Here is a 12,410-nt window from a genome sequence, read left to right on the forward strand (position 1 = left end):
GAATCAGCGTTGCCAGTGAAAAAAAAATGTCCCAACTTTTGAAGATGTATGATGAACAATATGAGATTTTACATTTTTAATTGGGGAAAAGAGACGAAAGTTTACTGGCAACACCGATTCGAGGTGAGAGCGGAGAGAGTGTATAACTAATACAGTCGTAAAATGCAATAGTATAGGTTGCCTTTCCCTGATTTAAATGCATAAACTTAATGCATTAATTTAAAAATATAGAGAGTAAGTAAGAAATATAAAGAGAGCTAGAGAGTAAGTTTTGTATAAGTGTGAAAAGAGTATTAAAAAATAATGTTTAGAGAGAGTATTTATGAATAATAATGTTGCTAAAAACACTAACAACATCAACAAACTGCAAAATAATCATAAAAAAAACTTACATGTACTTCATGGTACGTGACTGTTACACTATCTTACAATAACAATCTCCCTTTCAATATGTCTCTGCTACAGACATAGTTTCATAAATGAACCATTCTTTAGTCATAATGATGAATGATAATAATGATGATAACAATAATGATGAATTTTGTTAGTGTTATTTTTGTTGTATGGTTGTAGTAATTATAATGGTGGTCAGTTATAGCCTCAAATTCTTGTATGGAAATGTTAAATAATTATAATTGTCTTCAAAATGCACTCTGAGCATTCATTGCATATTGTTGGGAGTACATTTGTATGTATGTTTGGGAGAGTGTTTTTACGGTTTTATTTCCCAAAAAAGAGTGCAGCCAAGTGGGAATGGGTGTATGTATGAGAGATTGTGTATATTTTGTGTAGCATAGTTTTGAGCATTGTTGCATTTACTCTGTGCATGCATTCATGTGTTCACATAATGGAGTGTGTGTGTTCTCTCTTGTGTGTTTTTGTTGTTGTTCATTATTCTACATGTGTATCGAATTGTATGTTGTATAGATGTTGTTGTTGCTAGTTTTATGCATGTGCTTGCTAGCTGTATGTTTGTAGTTATTGTAGTAGTTGAGTGTATGTGTTGGTTTTATGAGTTGTATGATTGTGTATAGCCAGGCCAACACAACAGCCAGAGTAATGAAAAATATTTTCAACGAGCCAACGGAGTCTCAACGTAGCAAATTCATAATCAGTTTGAGTTGAAACGTTAAGCGGTAAACATGTTTTAGAAAAATAGCTCTTCCGTATTTAAAGAAATTTTTGAATTCAATATCATACAAAGAAAAAAAAAAACTTAACGTCTCACAACTTGTAATTATAAAAACAAAAACGAGAAAAAATTATATTTGAAAAAAATCAAAGAAATAAAAAATTTATTCAACACGCTTGTAACGTACGTTTACGTATCTCTCACATACATGGATTACGGGTTTACGGTGTTCGTTTAACAAGCGTTACAAAGTTTTAAAATAATAAAAAAGTGACTTTAAAAAAAACACAAAAAAATGATTGTTTTAATTTAAATAAAAAGAACACAAAACAAAAAAACTAACAAAAATGAAAGAATAATACAGTGTTATGGTATTTAAACCTTAATTAAATAACAAAAAAAAAATTCATTAAATTAAAGAAATAAAAAAAAAGAATTTTCTTTTTAACATCAAGGGCTACAAGTCCTAATCATCACAAAAAAAAATAACATAAAAAATCACAACTCAAAAACACACTTCAAAATGTCTTTATCATCATTAAACGCCTGCGTTCTCCTGATCCTAAGCATTGTTAGTGGCGCTTGCTCACAATGTTCTTGGGAATTTGTACGCACTACCATGGATATCAAGTGCAATTTACGTGCCATCGATTCCACGCAACCTTTGGACTTACAAGTAGCCGAAACTGCCACTAGATTAGAAATTTCCTGCTCTTCAGATGTTTTGTATGCCAGCGAATTATCCAGCAATACCTTTGGTCGCCTGCAAAAACTAGCCGAATTGCAGGTGGATTCTTGCAAAATGCAGCGACTCAATGCCAATGCCTTTGAGGGTTTAATGTCGTTGAAACGTTTGTCGGTGCAGACCCACAATGCCGTCTGGGGTCCCGGTAAAACTTTGGAAATTTTGCCTCAATCGTTTTATGGCTTGCGCGAATTAAACGAATTGAGTTTGAGTGATAACAATATTAGACAATTGCCCGAGGGTGTTTGGTGTGCCATGCAAAATTTACAAGTCTTGAACTTGACCTCAAATCGCATACGTTCGGCAGAAAGTCTGGGTTTTTCGGAGAAATTGTGTACCCTCAATGGTGCTAGTGGTGGTGCTGAATTGCAAGTCTTGGATATTTCCTTTAATGAACTCAGAGCTTTGCCCGATGTTTGGGGTGCCTCCCGTTTAAGACGTCTCCAGCAGTTGAATTTGGAGCACAATAATATCACCTCCTTGGCCGCCAATGCCTTGGCTGGTTTGTCTTCTTTGCGCATTCTCAACTTGTCCTACAATCATTTGGAAACTTTGCCCGCCGATGCTTTTGCTGGCAACAAGGAACTTAGAGAAATCCATTTGCAGGGCAATGAATTATATGATTTGCCCAAAGGTTTATTGCATCGCCTAGAACAATTATTGGTTTTGGATTTAAGTGCCAACCAGCTGACTTCTCATCATGTGGACAACAACACCTTTGCTGGTTTGATACGTTTGATAGTGCTCAATCTGGCCAACAATGCTTTGACTCGTATTGGCTCCAAAACCTTTAAGGAATTGTATTTCTTGCAAATCCTAGATATGCGCAACAACTCTATTGGTCACATTGAAGATGGTGCTTTCCTGCCTTTATACAACTTACACACCCTCAATTTGGCTGAAAATCGTTTACACACTTTGGACAACAAAATCTTCAATGGCTTGTATGTGCTTACCAAATTGACTTTGAACAACAATTTGATTAGCATTGTGGAGACCCAGGCTTTCCGTAATTGCTCGGACTTGAAAGAGCTCGACTTGAGCTCCAATCAATTGGCTGAGGTACCAGAAGCTGTGCAAGATTTGAGCATGTTGAAGACATTGGATTTGGGTGAAAATCAAATTTCCGACTTCAAAAACAACACCTTCAAGAATTTGAATCAATTAACCGGCTTGCGTTTGATTGACAATCGCATTGGCAACATCAGCGTAGGCATGTTCTCGGACTTGCCCAGATTAAGTGTTTTGAATTTGGCCAAAAATCGCATACAATCCATTGAACGTGGTGCCTTTGACAAGAATACCGAAATTGAGGCCATACGTTTGGACAAGAACTTCCTCACCGACATCAATGGCATTTTTGCCACTTTGGCTTCTTTGCTGTGGTTGAATTTGTCGGAAAATCATTTGGTTTGGTTCGATTATGCCTTTATTCCCTCCAATCTCAAATGGTTGGATATCCATGGCAACTACATTGAAGCCCTGGGCAACTACTACAAACTGCAAGAGGAGATACGCGTAACCACCTTGGATGCCAGCCACAATCGTATTACCGAAATTGGAGCCATGTCGGTGCCCAACTCCATTGAATTGATCTTCATCAACAACAACATCATTAGCCAAGTACAACCTAATACTTTTGTGGATAAATCAAAATTGACTAGAGTTGATTTGTATGCTAATGTCTTGTCGAAATTGCAATTGAACTCTTTGCGTGTAGCTCCAGTGGCCGCTGATAAGCCAGTGCCTGAATTCTATTTGGGCGGTAATCCCTTTGAATGTGACTGCTCCATGGAATGGCTGCAAAGAATTAACAATATGACGACACGCCAACATCCACGCATTATCGATTTAGCAAATATTGAATGTCTAATGCCTCACAGCCGTAACGCCCCGATTAGACAATTGTCTTCGCTATCCAGCAGTGATTTTGTGTGCAAATACGATTCCCATTGTCCGGCTACTTGCCATTGCTGTGACTTCGAACAATGCGACTGTGAAATGGTTTGTCCTGACAATTGTACCTGTTTCCATGATGCTACCTGGTCTACAAACATTGTCGACTGTGGGAAACAAAATCGCATTACTTTGCCGGTACGCATACCCCAGGAAGTTACCGACCTGTATATGGATGGTAATAATCTGCCCGTTATTGACAATCAGGTGTTTGTGGGTAAACGTAATTTAAGAGCCCTCTACCTGAACTCTTCGAATGTGGTGACCATACAGAACGGCTCCTTTAGTGAATTGACCATGCTGCGCATCTTACATTTGGAGAACAATAAATTGCAGTCTTTGGATGGCAGTGAATTCAAACAATTGTCCTTGCTCAAGGAATTGTATCTGCACAACAATTTGCTGACTACTATTAACAACAGTACCTTTGCTCCTTTGGTTTCGCTGAAAGTATTGCGTTTGGACAACAATCGTTTAACCTCCATGCCCATTGCTCAGTTGGCTAACTTGCAGTATCGCAACAATTTACAGGGTTTGACTATTGGCCGCAATGCCTGGTCTTGCCGTTGCCAGTTTTTGCAGGCTTTGGCTCAATTTGTGGCCGATAATGCCATAGTTATTAGAGATACCCAAGATATCTATTGTGTGGATAATGGTGTTAAACGTGAATTGGATTTGTTCACCCAACATGGTGTAGACTGCAGTGAGCTGATGGAAAATTCCGCAAATATGGCTTCCCAGGATATTTCGGGAGGCTATGTGCCTTTATTAGCTGCCGTTTTAGTTTTGATCTTCCTCATTGTGGTGCTGATTATTGTGTTTGTATTCAGAGAATCGGTAAGAATGTGGTTGTTTGCCCATTATGGTGTAAGAGTGTGTGAGCCCCGTTTCGAAGATGCTGGCAAATTGTATGATGCCATTATTTTACATTCCGAAAAAGACTATGAGTTTGTGTGCCGCAACATTGCCACCGAATTGGAACATGGCCGTCCTCCTTTCCGTTTGTGTATACAACAAAGAGATTTGCCTCCCCAGGCCAGCCATTTACAAATTGTTGAAGCTGCCCGTGCCTCACGCAAAATCATTTTGGTCTTGACCAGAAATCTCTTAACCACCGAATGGAATCGTTTGGAGTTCCGTAATGCCTTCCATGAAGCCTTAAGAGGTTTGGCCCAAAAACTGGTCATCATCGAAGAAACCAATGTTTCGTCGGAGGCTGAAGATGTAGCCGAGCTGTCACCTTATTTGAAATCAGTGCCTTCCAATCGTTTATTAACCTGTGATCGTTACTTCTGGGAGAAATTGCGTTATGCCATACCAATTGAATTGTCGCCCAGAGGCAACAACTATACCTTGGATCATCATGAACGCTTTAAGCAGCCCGTCTCGCCAGGAGTACTCTTCAGACAAGCACCACCTCCACCAGCCTACTATCAAGAAGACATGGAAGCCAATTACTCATCGGCCACCACTGCCACTCCCTCGCCCAGACCCACCCGTCATGGCCAGCGTATTGTCGATGCCATACCCATGCGTCCACCCAGCGAACACATCTACCATAGCATAGAATCTGAACATTACTATGATCAACATGAGGCCTTGTCCATGATACCCAATGGCATGTCAGCACACCATCATCATCCCCATCACCAGCACTTGGCTCCTCCTCCAGCTAATGCAGCCGCTTTTCGCCAGTCCAACAACCCTCGTTTGTCGCTTAATGCTGGCCAGCAACAGCAGTGGCGACCCTCCATGTTAATGCAGCAACAACAAACAGCCAGCCAACAAACAGCCACTGCCCCTGTACATTTACGCAGTGGTAGCAATTTAAGTCAATGCAGTACAAGCACACAATCTACAGCCGCGCTGGCGCAAACACCTCAACCACAAGCTTCCACTTCCGCAGCGGCGCAATTACAGCAGCAACAACTACAGCAAGCAGCTGCCAATAATAATACAGGTGTGACTACAGCCACAAATAATGCAACCACCATGGCAGACACATCACTAGCGACAAACTCTGCAGCAACAGCCACAACAACGTCCGCACCAGCAACAGCGAATAAGAACAATAATCAAGCATTTTTGGTGTAGAGAACGTTTAAAAAGGGTAACAACAAACTAAACAGGGAAGGGGATCAAACTCTAGCAGCCATTTATAAATTCCAAAAAACAAACACAGCCACAGCAACACAAGAAGCCATGATGTGTATTATTAAAGCAAGGAGGGCCGTAGCAGCCGCAGCATTAGCTCTACAAGAGGACAAGCCAGACGGATGGACAGACACGGCCAACAGCAGAATCTTAAGCTTTATTTAGCCAGATACTTGAAAATCCCCCTTAGAGCAAAACTATATACTATATATATATACACTTAAAACAAAAAATTTAAAAGACTTTCCATAGGAATAGTAGTTAAAGAAAAAAATGTGACGAGAAGAAAACAAAAAAAAAACACTTTCAACAAATTTATAGAACAAGCGAGAAGCGCGACACTTTTTTTCAAATTCAATGTGATATTAAATAATTATTTAAACATAAAAAAAAACAAAAACAATTTAAGAAAAAAATTATGTATTATACTAAACAAAAAACAAAAAAAAAACCCACAAAAACAATGTAGTTAATCTAAATTATAAAACATTCATAAAATTTATTTTTTAAGTTTTTCTATATAAATAATATAAGTTAATAAAACAAAACAAAACTCTTTATTAAATAAGTAATTTAAATTAAATTTAATTAAAAATAAAAATAAATGAAAACGAACGAAATATTTAACTAAAAACCAACCACCCTTAAATTTATTATTAAAACGACAACAAACTACAAACAACAACTGAACTATAATTCTTTATGTAAATATTTAAATATTTTTATTTTATATATTTTATTATTATTAAAAATAATACAATACTATTTTATAATTGTTTGTCATTGTATAAAAAAAAACTCTGTAAAAATCGTACATATTTAGTATACACAAAAGCAAAATTGTTGTAATGTATTTATAGTTTATTAAAAATTAAAAAAAAATATAACAAAATGTAAATTTGTATTTCCTAGTTTAAAAACGTAAAACAAAAAAGTTAACTAAATATTAATATTAAATATAAAAACACACACACAAAAAATAAAAGAAAAATGTAGCCATTTTCCTACAAATGGCTATTAAATTATTTAAAAAATTTAAATCTTTATTTGTTTTTATTTCCAGCAAATAAATAAAATATTTATTTGTTTTTGTTTGCATATAATATACATATGCCCTAGGAAAATATTTATTATTACTCATTCCCTTTTTAGTTTTATGGAACAGGCTAAAAGGACTAATAGGATTTAGTTGCATAAAAAATTGCAAAAAAAAAAGAAACAAACAAAAAGCTTAAAATTCCTTTGCAAATTAAATTTTTAAATAATTTAGTGAAATTCTACTATTTAATAGGGGAAAAAAATAATTACTTTTAATTTAATTAACTTATATAACAAATAAATAGTACTGCAATATTCTATAAAATGAGCATTTTATATAGCAAAATTATTAAACAGGAAAATAACTTTTTTTTATCAGAAAACTTTGCTGAAACTTTCCGACTTCAGGCACAAATAAGTAAGCTATTTACTAAAAAAAAAAACAAATATTATGCACAAGTTTTCAGGCTGTTTGTAGAAAATTTTTAAAGGGAAATAAGAATAATGTAGATTTTCATCAAAGAAATTATTTATTCTCAATAGAAACCTGGACAAATATATTGGAACTACATATTTTAGGCAAATTTAATTGAGTTTATATTAATTATATCATTTATTAGTTTTTTAAATAGTTAAAAATCAATTCCTGTGAATTTTTTTGATATCATCATTAACTACAAATCTTAATTAAATTTTCTAATTCATATTAAATTGTTTCTATTAATCATTCCATTAATGAATTGATTACGAATAAATTCATAGGCATAATTACTTAGTACTTCAAACATATTGAAATCGTTCCTTTGATAATTCATTCTTTTTAAAATTAATTCGCTATTGAATCCAAAATAACTTAATAAAATTGATTGAAGCATCAAATTGTTCTTCAATTCATATCTATTGAAGAAAGGCTTTGATAATTGTTGGTAAATAATTAAAAGTAAAACAAAAACATATTTGGGGAATTCAAACGGTCTGCTATTAATTTCCATAACTTAAATAAAACAACTAAGAAAGTATGGTCGGTCAAGGCCGACCATATAATACCCTACACTAAGTAAAAGAACAAAAACATTTTTCTTTTAAAATTTCAATAATTTATATTTTTGTGTGATATTCGGAAGTGGGCCTTATATGGGAGCTATGACCACTTATGGACCGATCACCATGAAATTAGGTCGTGTGATTTATGTCTCTATGAAAGTTTACTATGTTGAATTTTGTGAGTATACTAACATTTTTAAGCGATTTATGCACGTTAAAGTGATTTTCGGAAGCGGGTCTATATGGGAGCTATGACTAATTGTGGACCGCTGGTAACAAATTTTGGTGGCATGAATTTTGTATATATAAAAATTATTTAGGGCGGAATTTGTGGAGATACATATATAAATTAAACATTTATGACCGATAAAGTCCAATTTCGGAAGGACATTTGTATGGGCGCTAGGTGAAATAATGGACCGATTTCAGCCCGTTTCAATAGGCTTGGTTCTTGGGCCGAAAAAATAATATGTACCAAATTTGATCGAAATATCTTCAATCGACTCAGAAAGTGTGTTGAATTTTGTGAGTATACCAACATTTTTAAGCGATTTATGCACGTTAAAGTGATTTTCGGAAGCGGGTCTATATGGGAGCTATGACTAATCATAATAATAGTTGGTAACATGAATTTCGTACATATAAAACTTATTTGGAGAAAAATTTGTGTAGATACCTATCTAAATTAAACATTTATGACCGATCAAGTCCAATTTCGGGAGGACATTTGTATGGGGGCTAGGTGAAAAATTGGACCGATTTCTGCCAGTTTCAATAGGCTCGGTCTTTAGACCGAAAAAATAATATGTACCAAATTTCATCGAAATATCTTCAAAATTACGACCTGTACTCTGCGCACGAGGTTTACATGGACAGCCAGCCAGCCGACCAGACGAACGGACGAACGGACATCGTTTAATCGACTCAGAAAGTGATTCTAAGTTGATCGGTCTACTTTAAGATGGGTGTTAGACTAATATTTTTGGGCGTTACAAACATCTGCACAAACGCATTATACCCTACCCACTATGGTGGGGTAGAGTATATTTAATACCATTCAAATAAAAGCCTTTGCATTAAGCTAAATAATAGTTTTGAATGGTTTTATGCAATGAAATGATTAATTCTTGATTTAGATTTTTATTGACAATAGAATTAATCCGGATCTTTGACTACGATCTACTACTGCTGGATCGACTTTATTTTAAGTCATATGCAAGATTTGTTGGGTTTACGATTTTTTTTAAATTTTTTTAAAATTTTTATCTTTTATTTTGAAACATTTATACAATATAAATTTATTCAAAGTATGTATTATCCATTGTTAGCTACGTCCTTTTCCCATCTTCCTGTCAGCTAATGGTTCCGATCCAAATTAACTGCTCATCTTTTGAGAACAAGAACCAATATCGGCTACTCTGTTTCAAAGTTAAGCGTATACCAGAGAGAACATTCTGCATCGATCGAAACAAATAGTAGTCGGACTACAATTTTTAACAGGTAAATTTGAGTTCAGTTGAGGTTCTATGTGATGTTCTAGGCAGATATCAGCAGATCTTAATATATAGGACTCTTATGGTTCCACCAACTACAGAACATTAACTTAGCGCAATGAATACTTGGGTTTGGTGGCGATTCGACTGGTTGGCCGACCTTCACATACGATCTCTTCATTGCATATAATATTTCGGTGCTTTTGTGCTTTTTGAAATTTGCTGCTTTATTAGCTCTCAATGATTCTGCAAGCTCTTGTTGAGTTTGACAACAATCTTCATGGAGTAATGCCTTCATATCTTGTTCTTCAAAATGTTTTGCTGGCCTGGGCGATCTTTGTCTTCCGTGTCAAAATTACCACTTCTGAACCACATAGACTGGTAAACATCGAAACCGTTTGAACACATTCACTATAAGCTTCGGTGTAAAGAATAAGCGTATCTAGACTATTATTCTAAGGTGGGCAGGTACACCCCCTTCCCAAAAAGAAAGTAACACTTTCCTCTCCAGCTATGTTATATATTGTTAAAATTTCGCAATCTATGCAAAGTATACATTCAAAGAAATGTATTAAGGAATATGAATAAAAAATAAGGCAGCAATTAAAATGAAGATAAAATATATGGGATGGGCAAATGCGAGTCTGGGGGGCTTTGACCACCCCAGCCAATGGTGTAAAGTAAAGCAAAGCATCCCGCACAAAATCCAGTAGTATAATTTCAGTGCAGTTATGTGAATTTCTGAAGTGTTCCTAATATAGGAGCTGAATTACGGACCGATATTTACAAAATCCAGTAGTATATTTCTATATTTATCTGATATTTACGTAGGTAAACTTGTTTTTCAAAAGAGTTCCTTTTATTAGAGCTATGAACAATTATGGACTGATGCACAGTGGTTTAGAAACGTTTATTTTGGAAATAATTCAATTTAACAATTTATTTAATTTTTCTAATTTTGCTCGATTTTTTTCTGGTTGATGTTCATAAAATTCAGTAAAAACATATAACAAATCTGTGCAAAATTATGTAGCGATATCGAAATTTGTATGATATTTATTGGTTTTTCTGTAGTGGGCATTATGAGCCCATGTTCATAAAAGTCGGTACAGAGATTTGTATGTCTCTAAAGTTATTCAAGTCGAATTAGAGATTATTTCAAGAGATTTATGGGTATTTAAGTGAATTTAGGAATTGGAACTTATAAGTAACCTATGGTCTGATATGGACCTAAAATATGGTCTTGTGATTTATTATACCCTTCGTTATGAGTGCCAAGGGTATATATAAGTTTGTCATTCCTTTTGTAATTTCTACATTTTTCATTTGCGACCCTACAAAGTATATATATTCCGGATCACTATAAATAGCGGCAGTCGATATTGCCATGTCCGTATGACCGTCTGTATGTTGAAATGAACTTTCCAGAGCTCTCTAATAACTTTCATACATGATTCATAGAACAATATTTACGGTAAGACTCAGTTCGGCTGCTATTTAAAATCGAGAAAATCGGCTCACAAATGTCACAAAATGGATTACTAAGTCATTAATATAGACAATATGGCTGTCTAATGATAGATATTTTAAAGTCCTTTGCAACGACGTATATAAGGCCAAAGTAAGTTGGACCTACAGTGGGTCACCAAAAAAATTTTTTGTCTTGTTAAGAATTTGTTTGTCACTAATAAAATATAAAAAATTTTGTTTTTGCTAAAAATTTTCAAAGTTTTTTTAAATTTAAAATTATTTTTTTTTAAATTTTGTTTACCTAAAAAATTAGCCCTCTTACTTGTTTTAACACAAAACATATTTTTCACCACTTGTGGTGGAGGAAGTTATAAAAATTATGAAACTTTACATTTATGGTTTAAGTTTTTTTCACTGTTGAGGATCGAAATGCGGTTATCTAACTAATTTTTATATGTAAAATTAAGTCCAAACTTGCCAAAAATTTATAAACTAACTTAAACACGGTATTCCAATCCATATAGTGAGAGCTTAGTCTGGATATTCTAGGTACTTATCAGCGTAGTTTCTGTAATTCACATTATATTAGGTGGATGTTATTTAAGATTCGACACAGCCGTATATAGCACTCTAATTTATTAAATTTTTTTGTTAAATATATCGAAAACAAATATTTTTGTTTAAATTTTAAACAAAACGAACAAACATAAATAAAATTTGTTAATTGTTTAAAATGTTGTTTATTTTCAAAAACAAAATATATTTACTAAAGTATGCAAATATCCAAGACAAAAGAAAAAAAAATACTATTTAACAACAATTTGTACGAACATTGTTTTTAACTTAGTTAAATTGAACTGTTGTTAAAGTAAACTTTGCTAAAGGAATTTACATTGAGACATATTTACTAAGTAAATAACAAATTAAACTCATTAACAAATTAATTAAATAACTGACAATGGCCACTATAAGAAAACTAATGTTAACTTGATTAGGATACATATTTTTAACACAATGCTAATGATTTCAAGACAAGATATTTGTCAACAATTTATTAAAACTAATTTAAATGAATAATTTAAAAACGTAACAATTTGTTTAATAACTTTAATTTTTTTTCTGCATTTTAATTTAAACATTTCTACAATTTCTTTGCGGAATTTTCAAAAAGAAATCTTAATTCTAAAGGTTGTTTTGTTATTAAAACTTAAAGGTGAATTGTAATTTTCTTGCTTTAACTGGGTTACGATAATTTGTATGTGTTGTAAAGGGTATTTTATTAGGAGGTTCCTATATTTAAACTTAAATAAAACAAAGACTGAAAGCCCTTAGTATACAGACTGAAAGTCTTTAATATAAACACTGAAAGTCTTTAATA

At 34.0% G+C, this 12,410-nt stretch overlaps 1 protein-coding gene across 1 annotated transcript; it reads left to right on the top strand.

Moving 5' to 3' along the window:
• The first annotated feature begins 1,445 nt into the window (after window positions 1-1,445).
• 18w (18 wheeler) lies at window positions 1,446-6,418 on the top strand. The gene has a single exon (XM_065510502.1). The coding sequence runs from the start codon at window positions 1,656-1,658 to the stop codon at window positions 5,925-5,927; it is 4,272 nt and encodes a 1,423-aa protein (XP_065366574.1). The 5' UTR covers window positions 1,446-1,655; the 3' UTR covers window positions 5,928-6,418.
• The last annotated feature ends 5,992 nt before the right edge of the window (window positions 6,419-12,410 follow it).

The sequence above is a fragment of the Calliphora vicina genome, chromosome 5, assembly GCF_958450345.1.
Source record: "Calliphora vicina chromosome 5, idCalVici1.1, whole genome shotgun sequence".
Lineage (NCBI taxonomy): Eukaryota > Metazoa > Arthropoda > Insecta > Diptera > Calliphoridae > Calliphora > Calliphora vicina.

Excerpts from the sequence above, each read along its gene's own strand:
- 18w (XM_065510502.1), top strand. The coding sequence starts at position 1,656 with ATGTCTTTATCATCATTAAACGCCTGCGTTCTCCTGATCCTAAGCATT.